This window comes from Polypterus senegalus, chromosome 12, assembly GCF_016835505.1.
Source record: "Polypterus senegalus isolate Bchr_013 chromosome 12, ASM1683550v1, whole genome shotgun sequence".
Classification (NCBI taxonomy): domain Eukaryota; kingdom Metazoa; phylum Chordata; class Cladistia; order Polypteriformes; family Polypteridae; genus Polypterus; species Polypterus senegalus.
Genome location: NC_053165.1, coordinates 86,714,082 through 86,728,172, shown reverse-complemented (window position 1 = coordinate 86,728,172; position 14,091 = coordinate 86,714,082). Strand labels below are relative to the sequence as shown.

Below are 14,091 nucleotides of genomic sequence, written 5' to 3'. Positions count from 1 at the left end.
TGCTACGGGCACTAATGTAACTGTCACCTGAAGATGGCATCCATCACTGAAAAGGCTCGATGGAAATGAGCAAACAAAGAGGGGGCAACAGAACCTCTTGTATGTGATCAGGGGATTGTTCAGAACAAAGGAGTGGAAGAATTCGGCTGATGTGTCATAGACGAGTGACTCTGCGTAAACAGAAAGAAACTACAGCCTCACGTAAATAAATCATCTAGCGTCCGACATAAAGCCCGATAAGGCTCTGCATGCGCTTTGTAGGAAGAATTCAAACTTTAAAAAGTGTCTCTGGGAATAGTTTTGTAGTACTAGGGTGTTAGCCATTATGAATGTAGTGAAAAGTCAAGCAAAATGACCCCTTTTATTGGCTAAACTAAAAAGATGACAATATGCAAGCTTTCGAGGCAACTCAGGCCCCTTCTTCAGGCAAGATGTCGGGAATAATTTTGTATTTTAAGGATATTCTTTAACCCAATATGTACAAACCTGGTTCTCCGATTTATTACCATTGAATGTGTTTAAGGTCTGTAGGCAAGGATGGCTGTAGGCGAGGATTAATGTAATTCTGACCTGTGTTTGATGTACAGTAGAACCTCTGGTCACAAACGTTTCCGAACACGTACAAATCGGGTTACGATCAAAACGTTTGCCAAACTTTTGCATCTGTTCACGACCACACGCTCTGGTGGTGAACAAAAACACTGGCGGCCAGTTTCCCTTCCAGTTCGTATGCACCAATGATTTCTGCGGAGCCGGGCTCTCCCTCAAAACTGTAACCTCCTCTCCACCCAGCTTCCTCCTCACTTCTTTCCCGCCAGAACTCAACTCATGCAAGGTTAGTTTTCTTGGCGGTCTAGGGTTAGGTTTTGTATAAATTAAGGATTTTTCAAACTTTATTTTTTTTCCCTGTGCTTAAAACTCATTAAAGGTGTTTAGAGCAAGTGGTTCGTAAGGGTCTAGCGCAAACTCTTGCAATGTTAGTTTTCTATGTTGTTTAAGGTTTTCTCAGTGTTTTTCAATGATTTTACCTTTAGTTTACTATTACACTGTGCATTCTATGGTATAATTAACTATTTTTGTGCTTAAAAATCTTAAAAAAAAATATTTGCATACAGTTCGTACGGTCTGGAATGGATTAATCTTATTTACATACAGTCTTATGGTGAAATTACGATCGGGTCGCGTCCAGAGTTTTGGAATGAATTATGGTCGTGACCAGAGGTACCACTGTATTGATACCTACTATAGACTTACAAACATACATACCGGTTTTCATTCTGTCCTGGAGGTCAAAGCAATGGAGATAATGAAAACAAAACTGTGGGCCATTATGAACAATGCTGCACATCCTCTCTCCATAACACAGAACACCAAAAGGCAATACACCTGTATAGCGCCTCGCTGTGACTGCCAAGTCAGACGTCTATCTATCTATCTATCTATCTATCTATCTATCTATCTATCTATCTATCTATCTATCTATCTATCTATCTATCTATCTATCTATCTATCTATCTATCTATCCTAATGTATATAATATCTTGTTAATTTATCTAAATTCTTAATCTTGCCTACTACACTATCTATCTATTGCTGGTCTTCAAAACCTGACCTTTAACCTTCATCTTAATTCTTCGATCACATGATACTCCTAATATTTTCATCCACATTGCACTTAATGATTGCACTTAATGAGTTATCTCTGTCACTATTTCTCCATCTTGGGCTACCACTGATTCTAGATGTTTAAACTTATACATTCTCTCCAATGGCTCTCCCTGCTGGCTAATTTCGGAATCCTGGTAACCCTCAAATATTTGCTCTTCTTCTTTCTATTTACCTTTGTTCCTCAATCTTCCAAAGCCCTTTTCCATTTTCTGCTTCCTTTTTTCTGATGCTACACAACACAATGTCATCAGCAAAAAAAACCCACACCAGGGGAGCTGGTCTTTCACCTCACTGGTCAACACACCTATAATCACCTGAAAGAGGATGCCTGGTGCAGACCTCCTCCAACTGGGATGTTGTCTGCTTTCCTGACCCTGTTTTGATTCCCATCATACTTATCCTGGGCAATCCTCATGTACTTTTCTTGTCCTCCTTGCTCTCTCATGCACCTTCAGACCTCCTGACGTGGCACTCTATCATAAGCCTTCTCCACATCAACAAACACCATATGCACCACTTTGTTTTGTTGAAGATGGACAGATAGCAACAACAACAACAACAACATTTATTTCTATAGCACATTTTCATACAAACAGTAGCTCAAAGTGCTTTACATAGTAAAGAATAGAAAAATAAAAGACACAAAAAGAAAACAAAATAAATCAACATTAATTAACATCGAATAAGAGTAAGGTTCAAACAGAAAAAAACAAAAAACTCCAGACGGCTGGAGAGAAAAAATAAAAATAAATAGATAGAACTTTATTTGTCCCCGGGGGGGAATTTGGCTCCTCTATTAGTAAACCATACTCTACTCATTCACTACTCTGAAAAAAATGGGTTTAACGGAGGAACCAACATCTAATAAAATGAATTTCTTGTTAATTTATCTAAATACTTAATCTTGCCTACTACACTATATATGTATAAATATATGTATATATGTAGACCTATAAATATCTGGGAGTGCAGCTGGATGACAAATTGGACTGGACTGCCAATACTGATGCTCTATGTAAGAAAGCTCAGAGCCGACTATACTTTCTGAGAAGGTTGGCATCCTTCAACATCTGCAGTAAGATGCTGCAGATGTTCTACCAGACGGTTGTGGCGAGTGCCCTCTTCTACGCGGTGGTGTGCTGGGGTGGCAGCATAAAGATGAAAGACGCCTCACGCCTGGTCAAACTTGTTAAGAAGGCAGGCTCCATTGTAGGATTAAAGTTGGATAGTTTAACATCTGTGGCAGAGCGACGGGCACTAAGCAAACTCCTGTCAATCATGAAGAATCCACTGCATCCACTTAACAGGATCATCTCCAGACAGAGGAGTAGCTTCAGTGACAGACTTTTGTCACCGTCCTGCTCCACTAACAGACAGAGGAGATCGTTCCTCCCCCACACTATGCGACTCTTCAATTCCACCCGTGGGAGTAAATGCGAACATTAATTTTATTTTAATTCTTTTCATTTTTATTACTATTTAATTTAATATTGTTTCTTTGTATCAGTATACTGCTGCTGGATTATGTGAATTTCCCCTTGGGATTAATAAAGTATCTATCTATCTATCTATCTATCTATCTATCTATCTATCTATCTATCTATCTATCTATCTATCTATCTATCTATCTATCTATCTATCTATCTATCTATCTATCTATCATATAGTGCCTTTCATATCTATCTATCTATCTATCTATCTATCTATCTATCTATCTATCTATCTATCTATCTACATCTGTCATAGGTTTTAGAACGCCTCAGTGTTTCTAGTTTTTCTTCAAATGCAATCAGTTGAAATGCAATGAATGACCTCAAATGGTGAACAGGTAAGCAGACAACTGCCATAGGTTTAAATTAAAAGTTTAGGTTAGGAAAAACTAAAAAAAAAAAGGAAATTTCAAAATATTACAAACGGGCCTTTGACAGGGAACAAGTATTTGGTTACAAACCTCCAGATGTTCTTCAGCAATTCAAAGAAATGTAAGCCTTGCTAGTTGAAGCAAAGAATTTGCACGGGTGTCCCCGCTTCTGTTGATTACTTAGAAGCCCTCTGTGCGTCTTAAAGCAGAGTTGGAGCCCACAGTGTGACTTCACCCTCTGAAGTACAACTTAGACAACATTCCAGCGAGAATGGCAAGTAACACAAGACATGAGACAGAGCGTTGTTACCCTTAGAAGTGCAGACCTTTCATTTAGAGAAACTGCAATAACATTCAAAGTGTCGGTGAGTCCAGTGGTGTCCTACACGATCCAGAGGTAACTGGAAACTGGAAGAGACTCTGATTGGAGGAGATCTGGCAGAGCCAAAGTCGCCAGCCAATCAGAAGACGAATTTCTGAGGGTCACCAGCTGGTGTGATCACAGGCGTCTCACAGCACAGCAGTGCAGGTCGACAACAGCAAACTGTCAGTGTGTACCGTGAAGAGGAGACTTTGTGCTGCGGGTCTGACGGGGCGAGTGGCAGGAAGAGAGCCGTTCCTTAAAGGACACAACAAGGCTTTGAAATAGCGACTGTGGCCCACTGCAGACTGGAGGAAAGTCTTCTCTTCACAGTTTATGTGACCCTTTCATATCGACTGCTATTGTGAAAGTGAAACTCTGCACCATCCAGATTCAGACCACTTGCGACCAGACCCCTAGTTTAATCACCTGTAGTCTGAAGTGAATGAGTCTCCAGCAGAGTAGTTTATATGCTTTAGAAAACTGGAGCTGTGGAAGAAACCATTGTAATAATTTGGCAAATCCAGGACTTCATCTCCATTTAATCTTCCTCTTCCTGTTTGCCAAAGTTGCTTGGTGTTGGATCAGACCAGCCAGTACAACGAATGTCTCGGGCAGATCTAACTTATAATAAAAAGTGTAGTGTAAATATATTGATATTTATTTGTCTGTAAAAAAAGGGAGTTTTAGACATTGTCTTTCAATCCCCAATATGATTAGGTGTTAGATTAGCAAACAAGGCTTGTCTAAAAACAAAAGTTTAACCCACCAGAATGGCCACCGGGCTGTGCTGTGCTTTAATTAAATGCAAGCATTTTACTCCCCCCTTTCGCGTGTCTTTGCTGTGGCCTTTCGAGTTAATGCCTCCCTAAGGAGTGGCAGATGTATGGTGACATATGCCCTTGCATCAGCGCCTCAGGTTTTGTGTTTGTGCAGATGAAAGTTTTTGTATAGCTCAGAAGGGTGATGCTGGTGTCCCTGCCATCTGTCCGGACTAAATTAGGCAGCTTCCTGGACTGGATCCTTGACCAGGTGTCTGCGGCCTGCCCGTTGTTGTGCCACCTTTAATCGCGCGGTGTGACTGGGGTGTAATTACGTGATGCTCATTTTTCTCTGCAGTTCAGTCTTGAGCCGTTTGCTTATAGATTATACCCTGTTCACCATAGCCATGGGAGCATTAGATTTCTTCTTTCTTACTAACAAAATGTATTTATTTTTGCAATCATAATTTCCTGTGTGCTTGACCAAATATTACAAGAAAATAGCAGGATGTCAGAACTGGGATGGCCTGGAGGCTTGGCAGACAACAAACTCAGCAGCAGTCATCACTTCACTACCAGCCACTTTCAGTTAACAAATTGAGTCCACTCCATTATTATATTTTAGCGGTGTCACAAACTCCACACAGAGCCATAGCAAGGTTTGGGGCAGCCACCCATATAATTGGTTTCCTGGCTGCAAATCGCAAACTAAATGATAGCAGTGACGTGCACAAACAGGAGTCCAAAACAGAACTGAGGGAATAGGGAAAAGATGGAGACTTTTAAAAGGGAAGACGGGAAGTGACGTCATAGGGGTCTTCCCTCATAGGCTCGGACCCGGAAGTGACGTCAACAGGGCCAGGTGGATGGTCTGCAAGAAAGCGAGAAAAAGAGTCCGTGCACTCTGCCACATCCCGGTCAGATATGGAATTGCCCTCACTCGAGCCCTTTGGCTGCCTCCCATGCGCACGTGTGTGTGACAGCGGTCAGCTACAAAAATAACTTTTCCAAATGCTCTGTCTGTTACCCTGGCATTCTAACATTACCTGTCATGTTAGGTCATTTTGTGTGCTTTCCCAAGTGTCTTTGTTTCCACTTTTAAAGTATCCATACAGCCTGTTATACGTCACAAACTGCCGTTACTGCCTAATTATCACCCAACAGGAGGAGGAGGAGGCGGCGGCCAACTGTTAACAGAATCAGCAATGTCGTAATCCCACTGGGGGGCACTACCTTTAAAAAATAAAATAAAATTGATAGATACACTGTGTGCACAATTATTAGGCAAGTGAGTATTTTGACCATATCATCATTTTGAATGCGTATATTCCAACTCCAAGCTGGATTAACTTGAATGCTTATTGGATTTAAGCACGTCAGGTGATGTGTATTTGTGTAATGAGGGAGGGTGTGGCCTAAGGAGATCAACACCCGATATCAAGGTGTGCAGAATTATTAGGCAGCTAGTTTTCCTCGGGCAAAATGGGCCAAAAAAGAGATTTAACTGACTCTGAAAAGTCAAAAATTGTAAAAAGTCTTTCAGAGGGATGCAGCACTTTTGGAATTGCTAAGATATTGGTGTGTGATCACAGAACCATCAAACATTTTGTTGCAAATAGTCAACAGGGTCGCAAGAAACGTGTTGAGAACAAAAGACGCAAATTAGCTGCCAAAGATTTGAGAAGAATCAAACGTGAAGCTACCAGGAACCCATTATCCTCCAGTACTTTCATATTCCAGAGCTGCAACCTACCTGGAGTGCCCAGAAGTACAAGGTGTTCAGTGCTCAAAGACATGGCCAAGGTAAGGAGGGCTGAAACCCAACCACCACTGAACAAGAAACATAAGTTGAAACGTCAAAACTGGGCCAAGAAATATCTGAAGACAGATTTTTTCAAAGGTTTTATGGACCGATGAGATGAGAGTGACTCTTGATGGACCAGATGGATGGACCTGTGGATCAGTAATGGGCACAGAGCTCCACTCCAACGTGGAGGTGGGGTACTGGTATGAGCTGGTATTTTTAAAGATGAGCTAGTTGGACCTTTTGCATTGAAGATGAACTCAAAATCAACTCCCAAACCTACTGCCAGTTTTTCGAAGACACTTTCTTCAAACAGTGATACAGGAAAAGACCATGATTTTTATGCAGGCCAATGCTCCATCACTTGCATCGAAGTTCTCCACTGCGTGGCCAGCCAGTAAAGGCCTTAAAGATGAAGGAATAATGACATGGCCCCCCTTCCTCATCTGACCTAAACCCTATCGAGAACTTGTGGGCACTTCTTAAACGCTAGATTTACGGGGAGAAAAACAATACACCTCTCTGAAGAGTGTCTGGGAGGCTGTAGTCACTGCTCCACAAAAAGCTGATCGTCAACAGATCAAGAAACTGACAGACTCCATGAATGGAAAGGCTTATGACTGTTATTGGAAAGAAGGGTGGCTATATTGGTCATTGATTGATTGATTGATTTTTTTTTTAAATGTCAGAGATGTTTATTTGTAAATTTTGAGGTGTTTGTTTATTATTCTCACTATAACAGATGAAAAGAAACAAGTGAGATGGGAAAATTTTCATTTTTCCTTTAGTTGCATAATAAATCTGCACACTAATAGTTGCCTAATAATTGTGCGCACATATGTATTCCCCTGATGATGTTCACACTCACATTTCCGTTGTGAAACATTCAGGTTTCAGGTTTATTAACATTTTGGATTGACTGATAGCACTGTGTTTGTTCCATATTAAAATTAATCCTCAAAAATACAACTTGCCTAATAATTGTGCACACAGTGTAGATAGATAGATAGATACTTTATTAATCCCAAGGGGAAATGCACATACTCCAGCAGCGGCATACTGATAAAAAACAATATTAAATTAAAAATATGGAATGGCCCATACAGTACACTTTTTACTTTAGTGAAACCACAGGTAGCTTTTACACTACAGAACTGATTATATTGTACAGTAATTTAGAATTAAATACATTCACTTTCAGCCATACCACCTGCGCTTCTGAACTGGCCATCCACCTGAAGCTAAGCCTGTTCAGGCCCGGCCAGTCCTTGGATTACAGACCATCTGGGAAAAGCTTGGGGTGCTGCTGGCCTCTGCCCTAACCACAAACCCTTAACCTTAAGGTCTGTGGGGGTAAGGCCATGTTACCTAAGAGTCCCTGATGTTAAAATTAGGTTAGGTGCTCTAATCTTAAAAATTTTAGTAAGGGTGTCTGATCTTAAAATTGTTTTCCTCTTTTAGTGTTTTTAGAGTCCCTTAATCTAAAAATAGTGCCCCCTAGAACCCTTATTTGAATTTTTTATAACCCTAATATGCACTTATACTTTTAGGTTTCTCTAATAACCCTTACAATTAGTTTTGGATTTTAGGGCTTATTAACACTCTATTTTATCCTTATTTTATTGCTTTTTAAGACCTTGTTACTATTTATTTCAAAACATAAATTTTAACGGTCTTAATTTTGCACATTGAAGTATTCATTTAATTATGCAAATTTTGTACAGTTTTTGTAAAAGTTAGTCAGTCATTTTCCAACACAGGGTCACGGAGGTCTGCTGGAGCCAATCCCAGTCAGCACAGGGCGCAAGGCAGGGCGCCAGCCCACCACAGGGCACACACACTAGGGACAATTTAGGATCACCAATGCACCTGTGGGAGGAAACCCACGCAGACACGGGGAGAACATGCAAACTCCACGCAGGGAGGACCCGTGAAGCGGGTCTCCTTACTGCGAAGTTTTTAGGCAGTGTTGGAGGATGTTTTAAGAGTATTTTAAAGGCTCCTATAACCTTGGATAAGTTGTTGAGGCAGAGGTAGTAAATAGCTACTATTTTCATAGATAAGTGTGCCTGATTCTTCCTTTTTACAGTTTTAATTCACCAGTAACGGCGCACTGCACGTTATACACTTGACTTGAGCATTCCTAGTTCTCCTCCTCTTTCTCTGTACGTTTACCATTCGTTTGCTCAGAGGTTGATGCGCTTGCTGTTTCCTGAGCAGCTCTTCTTTTCTCCACCCTAGCAGCCCGTTTCTTATCTTCTTCCGTCGGCATCTTTTCACGTTAAAACTGATTAAGTCAGTGTTTGTGTTGCAATTACTTAGTACATTTTCTTTAATTTTTCACTTAAGCTGCCTCAAGATTGATTTAAGATATGAAGAGGTAGGGGAAGTGACGGCGAAGGTGGTAGGGATGAAAATGGCGCCTGGACACATGCGCCACACTGTCACCCTGCTGGCCGCTGCCGAGAGTTGATTCTACAATAAAATAAAAATAAAAAGAGGAATAATCTTGGAGGTCAATCATCACCCCAAAAGTGGATAGCAGACGTCACGTAGTATGTGTGTACCAAATTTCAGGTCAAACGGTTTGCGAGCTACAGGTGGTTTAAACTCCTGGACAGACAAATGGACAGCCACGGTAGTGTATTATATTAGAAGATAACCTAGAACCCTGATTTTAAATTTTTACAACCCTAGGAGGCACAAACTATTTTAGGTTTCTCTAATAACCCTAAAAAATATATTTTTGAAATGTATGGCTTTTATGTACTTTATTTGATCCTTATCTTATTGCTTTTTAGACCTCATAGTTAGTTTTATGAAAGATTGCTTTTAACTGTCATAATTTTACAGTTTTAAGTGTTTACATTTTTATGCCATTTTTATAAAAGTAATATTTATGAATACATTTTAAGAGGTTTTTTTAGCAATGCTTTAATTATTTTAAAGGCTCCTTATACCTAGGAATGAGTGTTGACGCGGGGTAGTAAGTAGGGGCTACTTTCATTGTGACATGTACCGTGCAATTTCTGCCCTCCCGGTTGACAGAATTTCTCTGTAACCCTAACCTAACCCTGTGGTCACTATGCGGATCCCAATGCCCCAGTGAAGTGACAGGGACACTTTGCACTTCATCAAATGAGACATTAAAGCTGAGGTGCGAACTTTCTGTGGTCATCAAAAAGATCCCTCCTCCGATTTTGGACCAAGTGATCTGGAGATCGAAAACAAAGGTCAGCTACCTGCTTCAGCTGTTTGGTCCCCAGCTGATTGGGCAGCTGCTGCGCCTACAGCAGCGTTCACCTGGGAGGACTACACAGACGCTGATCGAGCTCCAATTTTGATGCAAGTGATCCGGAAATCAAAACCAAAAAGTCAGGTGCCTACCTCAGCTGATCGTAGCGCTCGTGTAGCTGGCACACTTGTGGCAACGTTCGCCCAGGGAGGGCTACACGGACAGAGATCTGTGGGAGGCAAGCTGGCAACTGGACTTCACCAAACGTGATGGTGGACACTATGGATTAGCAGCCACTCGACTACTTCAAGCTGTGTTTTTCCAGAAAGTTGCTTTCAGCTTATGAGTGATGAGACAAAAGGGTATGTAATAAAAATTTGAATTTACATACTGTAGAGGCTCATGGAACATAAAATTGAGTGGCATTTGTCATAAATAACTTTTATGTTGATTTATGTGTGCGGCCATTGCTTTTTGTGCTATTTGGAAAACAGTGTGTTTTGGGAAAATATTCATCCTTGGGACAAAAAGGGGAAAAAAAAATAATTAGCCCTGAGACCCTAAACCTAAACCTAACCCTTTGGTATTTTGTGAAACCAGAGTATTCATAGCAGAAATAATCGACAAAAAACACACATCCTGGCATCTTTTAATTACGTACACTCGCATATCGTTGTCATTTATTTATTTATTGATTGACTGAGTGATTGCCACATTTCACTTTACGCTTATTCATTTGCATGTTTATTTACGTGTAGTTTTGCTCATATTCCTCCATAGACTCCCAGCGTCCAGCTTCTCAGTACAGCCTGCCACACTCACTGCAGTGCTTTTTTTCGACCAAAAGGTCACCTGTTGGGTATTAATGTGTGTTTTTGTTTTATGGTTGTTTTTGGTAATTAGGAATTATTATGTGTCTTATTCTAAGAAAGAAAGAAACGAATGAACGAACAAGCAAACAAATGAACAAGTTAGTTCATTCATTCTTTCTTTTGTCCTTCTTTTGTTCACTATTTCATTCTTTTGTTCTCGTTTGTTCGTTCAGTCTTTTCTTTTTTTGGTTCTTTTTAGTTTATTCAATTGTTCTTTTGTTTGTTCATTTTCCTTTTTGTTCTTTCATTCAGTCTCTCTTTTGTTTGGATTTCCTTTTTTCCTTCTTTTGTTCCCTTTTTTTTTTTTTTTTTTTTTTTTTTTTTGGTCCGTCCTTAGAGGGAAGTTTGGACTTTTAGAGAAGCTTGTTAAATACGTTCATTGATTTGGTCCAAACACACACAAAAATTTAAATTAAAAAGTTATTTCCATTATGTGGTTAATTGTGTCTTTAAATGTCAGTCAGTTTCTTGTGCTTTGGGGGCGGAGCCACCCTGACATCATCCCTGCTGTGCCCTCAGTCTGGCTAATTAAAACCCAAGTTGAGGACACTGGAACAGGACAACGTTTTAGTGTGACGGACTCCCATATCATTGATTTCATTGGTTTGTGGATATTTGCACTCTGTTAAATTGTTTGTTTCTGGATATTGTATTAAGACTTTGTTTATTTAGGGCATTGTCAGGCAACAGTGCACCGAGGAATTTTCTAGGGGCGCCGCAAAAACTTTTGTAAAATATTTAAAATTGCTAGTGTTTTTGAACTTTTGGTTGATTTAAAAAGATAATGTTTAAAAAAATATATTTTCTATTGGAAAAACAGATAACGGAAATGAAGTCTAAGAAACGCGAGAGACTTCAAATGATCGACAAGGAAATGCGCGTCTGATTTTCGAAAATTGATCCTCGCATCAATCTCATGTGTGCTGAAAAACAATCTCAACGTTCACATTAATTAAATTTAAGATTTATCCTTTGATTCCTTTATTAATAAAATGTCTTTCAAACTTGTAAAATTAACTGTTTTTATTGCCGATTGTCCATAGATTGTGTCGTCACGACTTTATTTATGGGTAGTCCCTCAGGTGCGCCGCAACTCAAAAAAGGTTGCCTTTCACTGATTTAGGGTTACCTTTTAGGGAGCTCCTTTTCAGCCTCTGTTGCTCTGTGGAACCTTTCCTTGTACTTTTCTAAATTTTGTTGTATAAATCCTTTCTTTTTATATGTAAAGTTTGTTTTGGTGCCCACTGAGGTTTATGGTGACCCTCTTGCTTCTGGGTTTTATTTAATAATTAACCTTTAGGACTGTTTAAGTTTGTTTTGAAGGCTTCAGTCCATATTAGGCCTTCTAGGCCTGAGCCTGGCCACTTGGAATTGGGATGAAGCCCCGTTGGGGGGGAGACTTTTCCAGGGAGGCCAGTGAAGTCTTTTGGAAGGCCCTACACCCTGTTTTCCCATGATTTCAGATGCTGTAACACGTCACTACCAATGGAGAGGATGATAAGACCGCCTCCTTTTCCTCTTTGTGCCGTGTATTATATTTGGGACTTATTTATTATTTTTTGTTTTTTTTTTCTTTTCATTCAGTTGATCCAAAGTGATCCATTTTGGGTTCCTACCACGGAGGAGGAATACCTGCATTTCGGCGAAAAAGCGGACTCTGAAAACCAGGCTCGCAAGTACATGAACGCCGTGAGGAAGAGAAAAGGATTGTATGTTGAAGAAAAAATTGTGGAGTACGCGGAGAAACAACGAACCCTTGGCCGAAACAAGTAGGAGTTTGGGAAATATACCAAAAAAAAAAAAGAGAGAGAAATAAAAATTCATGGCTCGATTTTTCAACTTGGAAACTTCTCCAAATCCATTCACCAATCCTGCTGAAATGTCATTTCTGTATTTTTTACAATGTATTTTTTTTTAATATTGTACCAAGCCTACGATTAGTAGATTAAAAGGAGATTTTTTTTTTTTAGAAAGTTAAACTCTCCCCGTAGTTCTAACGGAAGGTCACGTTGTGCCACGTGGACGAGTCGCTCATGAAACGTGTTAAAAATAGCGGGCTCCGTATTCACTGGGACAGAAAGAAAAGAATTCTGGGCAAGTGTTATTTGAAGCCTTCACATTCTAATCCCAGAATTACCGCCCAGTGTTCAAATATGACATTTGTTATGTAAATGAAAATTGGTGCCTTTGAAAGCAAGTCGGTAATTAAACCCGTTCCTATTTAGAAGCTGCTTTTTCGTCTTTTAAATTATATGCACCGTGAGTTATCTAACAGTTCGGCGGATACCTTAATGACAGCTGTTAGCATTACAGCTGAACACTCATACGAAGCAGGAAGAAGACCGTCTCCAATATAGTTTAAAAGAAAACATCGGTGAGAATTTTTAATAATAAATTCCATAGTTTTCTTGCCACTCGTCCACTTCTCCTGAGCTCTATCTCGTTCAAGTCATCTGCTGGTTTTAGGGCCGTAGACTTCTGCGCTGTCCAGTGTTGGCTTCATTTTATTCGACTTTAGAAAAATCACGCTGCCAGTATAAAAAAAATGAAGAATGAAAATGTATTATTTATAAGAGCCATCGTAAAACACAGTCACTTTTATCTTTTTTTAATTCGATGAACGCCACCTTTCAGATTATGAGACATCGTCCATGACCTTCAGTGCAAGCCTCCAATATTTGGTTTCCTGTTAACGTCCACTCTTTCCAATGTCTACAGCGCTGACTCTATTTATTATTATTTTCTATATCTGTTTCTAAAGGTGTTTAAAGCTCTGAACGCACATTATCTGCCATGTGCATCTTTACTTTTGTAATGGTGGTTAGACTCCTTGCACATCTTTAAAATAAATCGGTTTTTGATTTTGTTGTGACTGCCTGCTCATTATCCGTTTCTCTGGGTCAGAATGCCAATTGTGGGTACCGTTTCTAAGGATGTTCATGTAAGGTTTGGGTTGCTGTTAATGATGCCAGCAGAGGGCACCTACCTTGTAGTCTGCATGTGCATCCCAATGCCCACCAGTGCAGTGAAAATGGTGCCATCCTTCAGATGAGACATAAAAACCGAGGTCCTGACTCTCTACATTTAAACCGAGATCCTAACTCTCTGCGTAAAGACCGAGGGGATGACTCTCTATGTAAAAAAAACTGATCCTGACTGAGTCAATACGTTAAAAATGTGACCCTGACTCTCTATGTAAAAAACCGAGGTGCTGACTCTCTACATAAAAAAACATGATCCTGATTCTCTACGTAAAAAACGTGTTCCTGACTCTCCACATAAAAAACGTGTTCCTGACTCTCCTAATAAAAAACGTGTTCCCGACTCTGCGTAAAAACCGAGATCCTGACTCTACATAAAAACCGAGGTCCAGACTCTCTACATTAAAACCGAGATCCTAACTCTCTGCGTAAAGACCGAGGGGATGACTCTCTACGTAAAAAAAACTGCTCCTGACTGAGTCAATACGTAAAAAATGTGACCCTTACTCTCTACGTAAAAAATGTGATCCAGACTCTCTACGTAAAAA

General features: G+C 40.0%; 1 protein-coding gene across 2 annotated transcripts in view; it reads left to right on the top strand.

Moving 5' to 3' along the window:
- Nucleotides 1–13,429, top strand: part of efl1 (elongation factor like GTPase 1) — a 203,804-nt gene extending 190,375 nt beyond the window's left edge. For both annotated transcript variants that reach the window (XM_039772771.1, XM_039772770.1), the window contains exon 20: nucleotides 12,147–13,429. In XM_039772771.1, the coding sequence (XP_039628705.1) occupies nucleotides 12,147–12,335 (189 nt within the window). In that variant the 3' untranslated portion in view covers nucleotides 12,336–13,429. The remainder of the gene's footprint in view (nucleotides 1–12,146) is intronic.
- The last annotated feature ends 662 nt before the right edge of the window (nucleotides 13,430–14,091 follow it).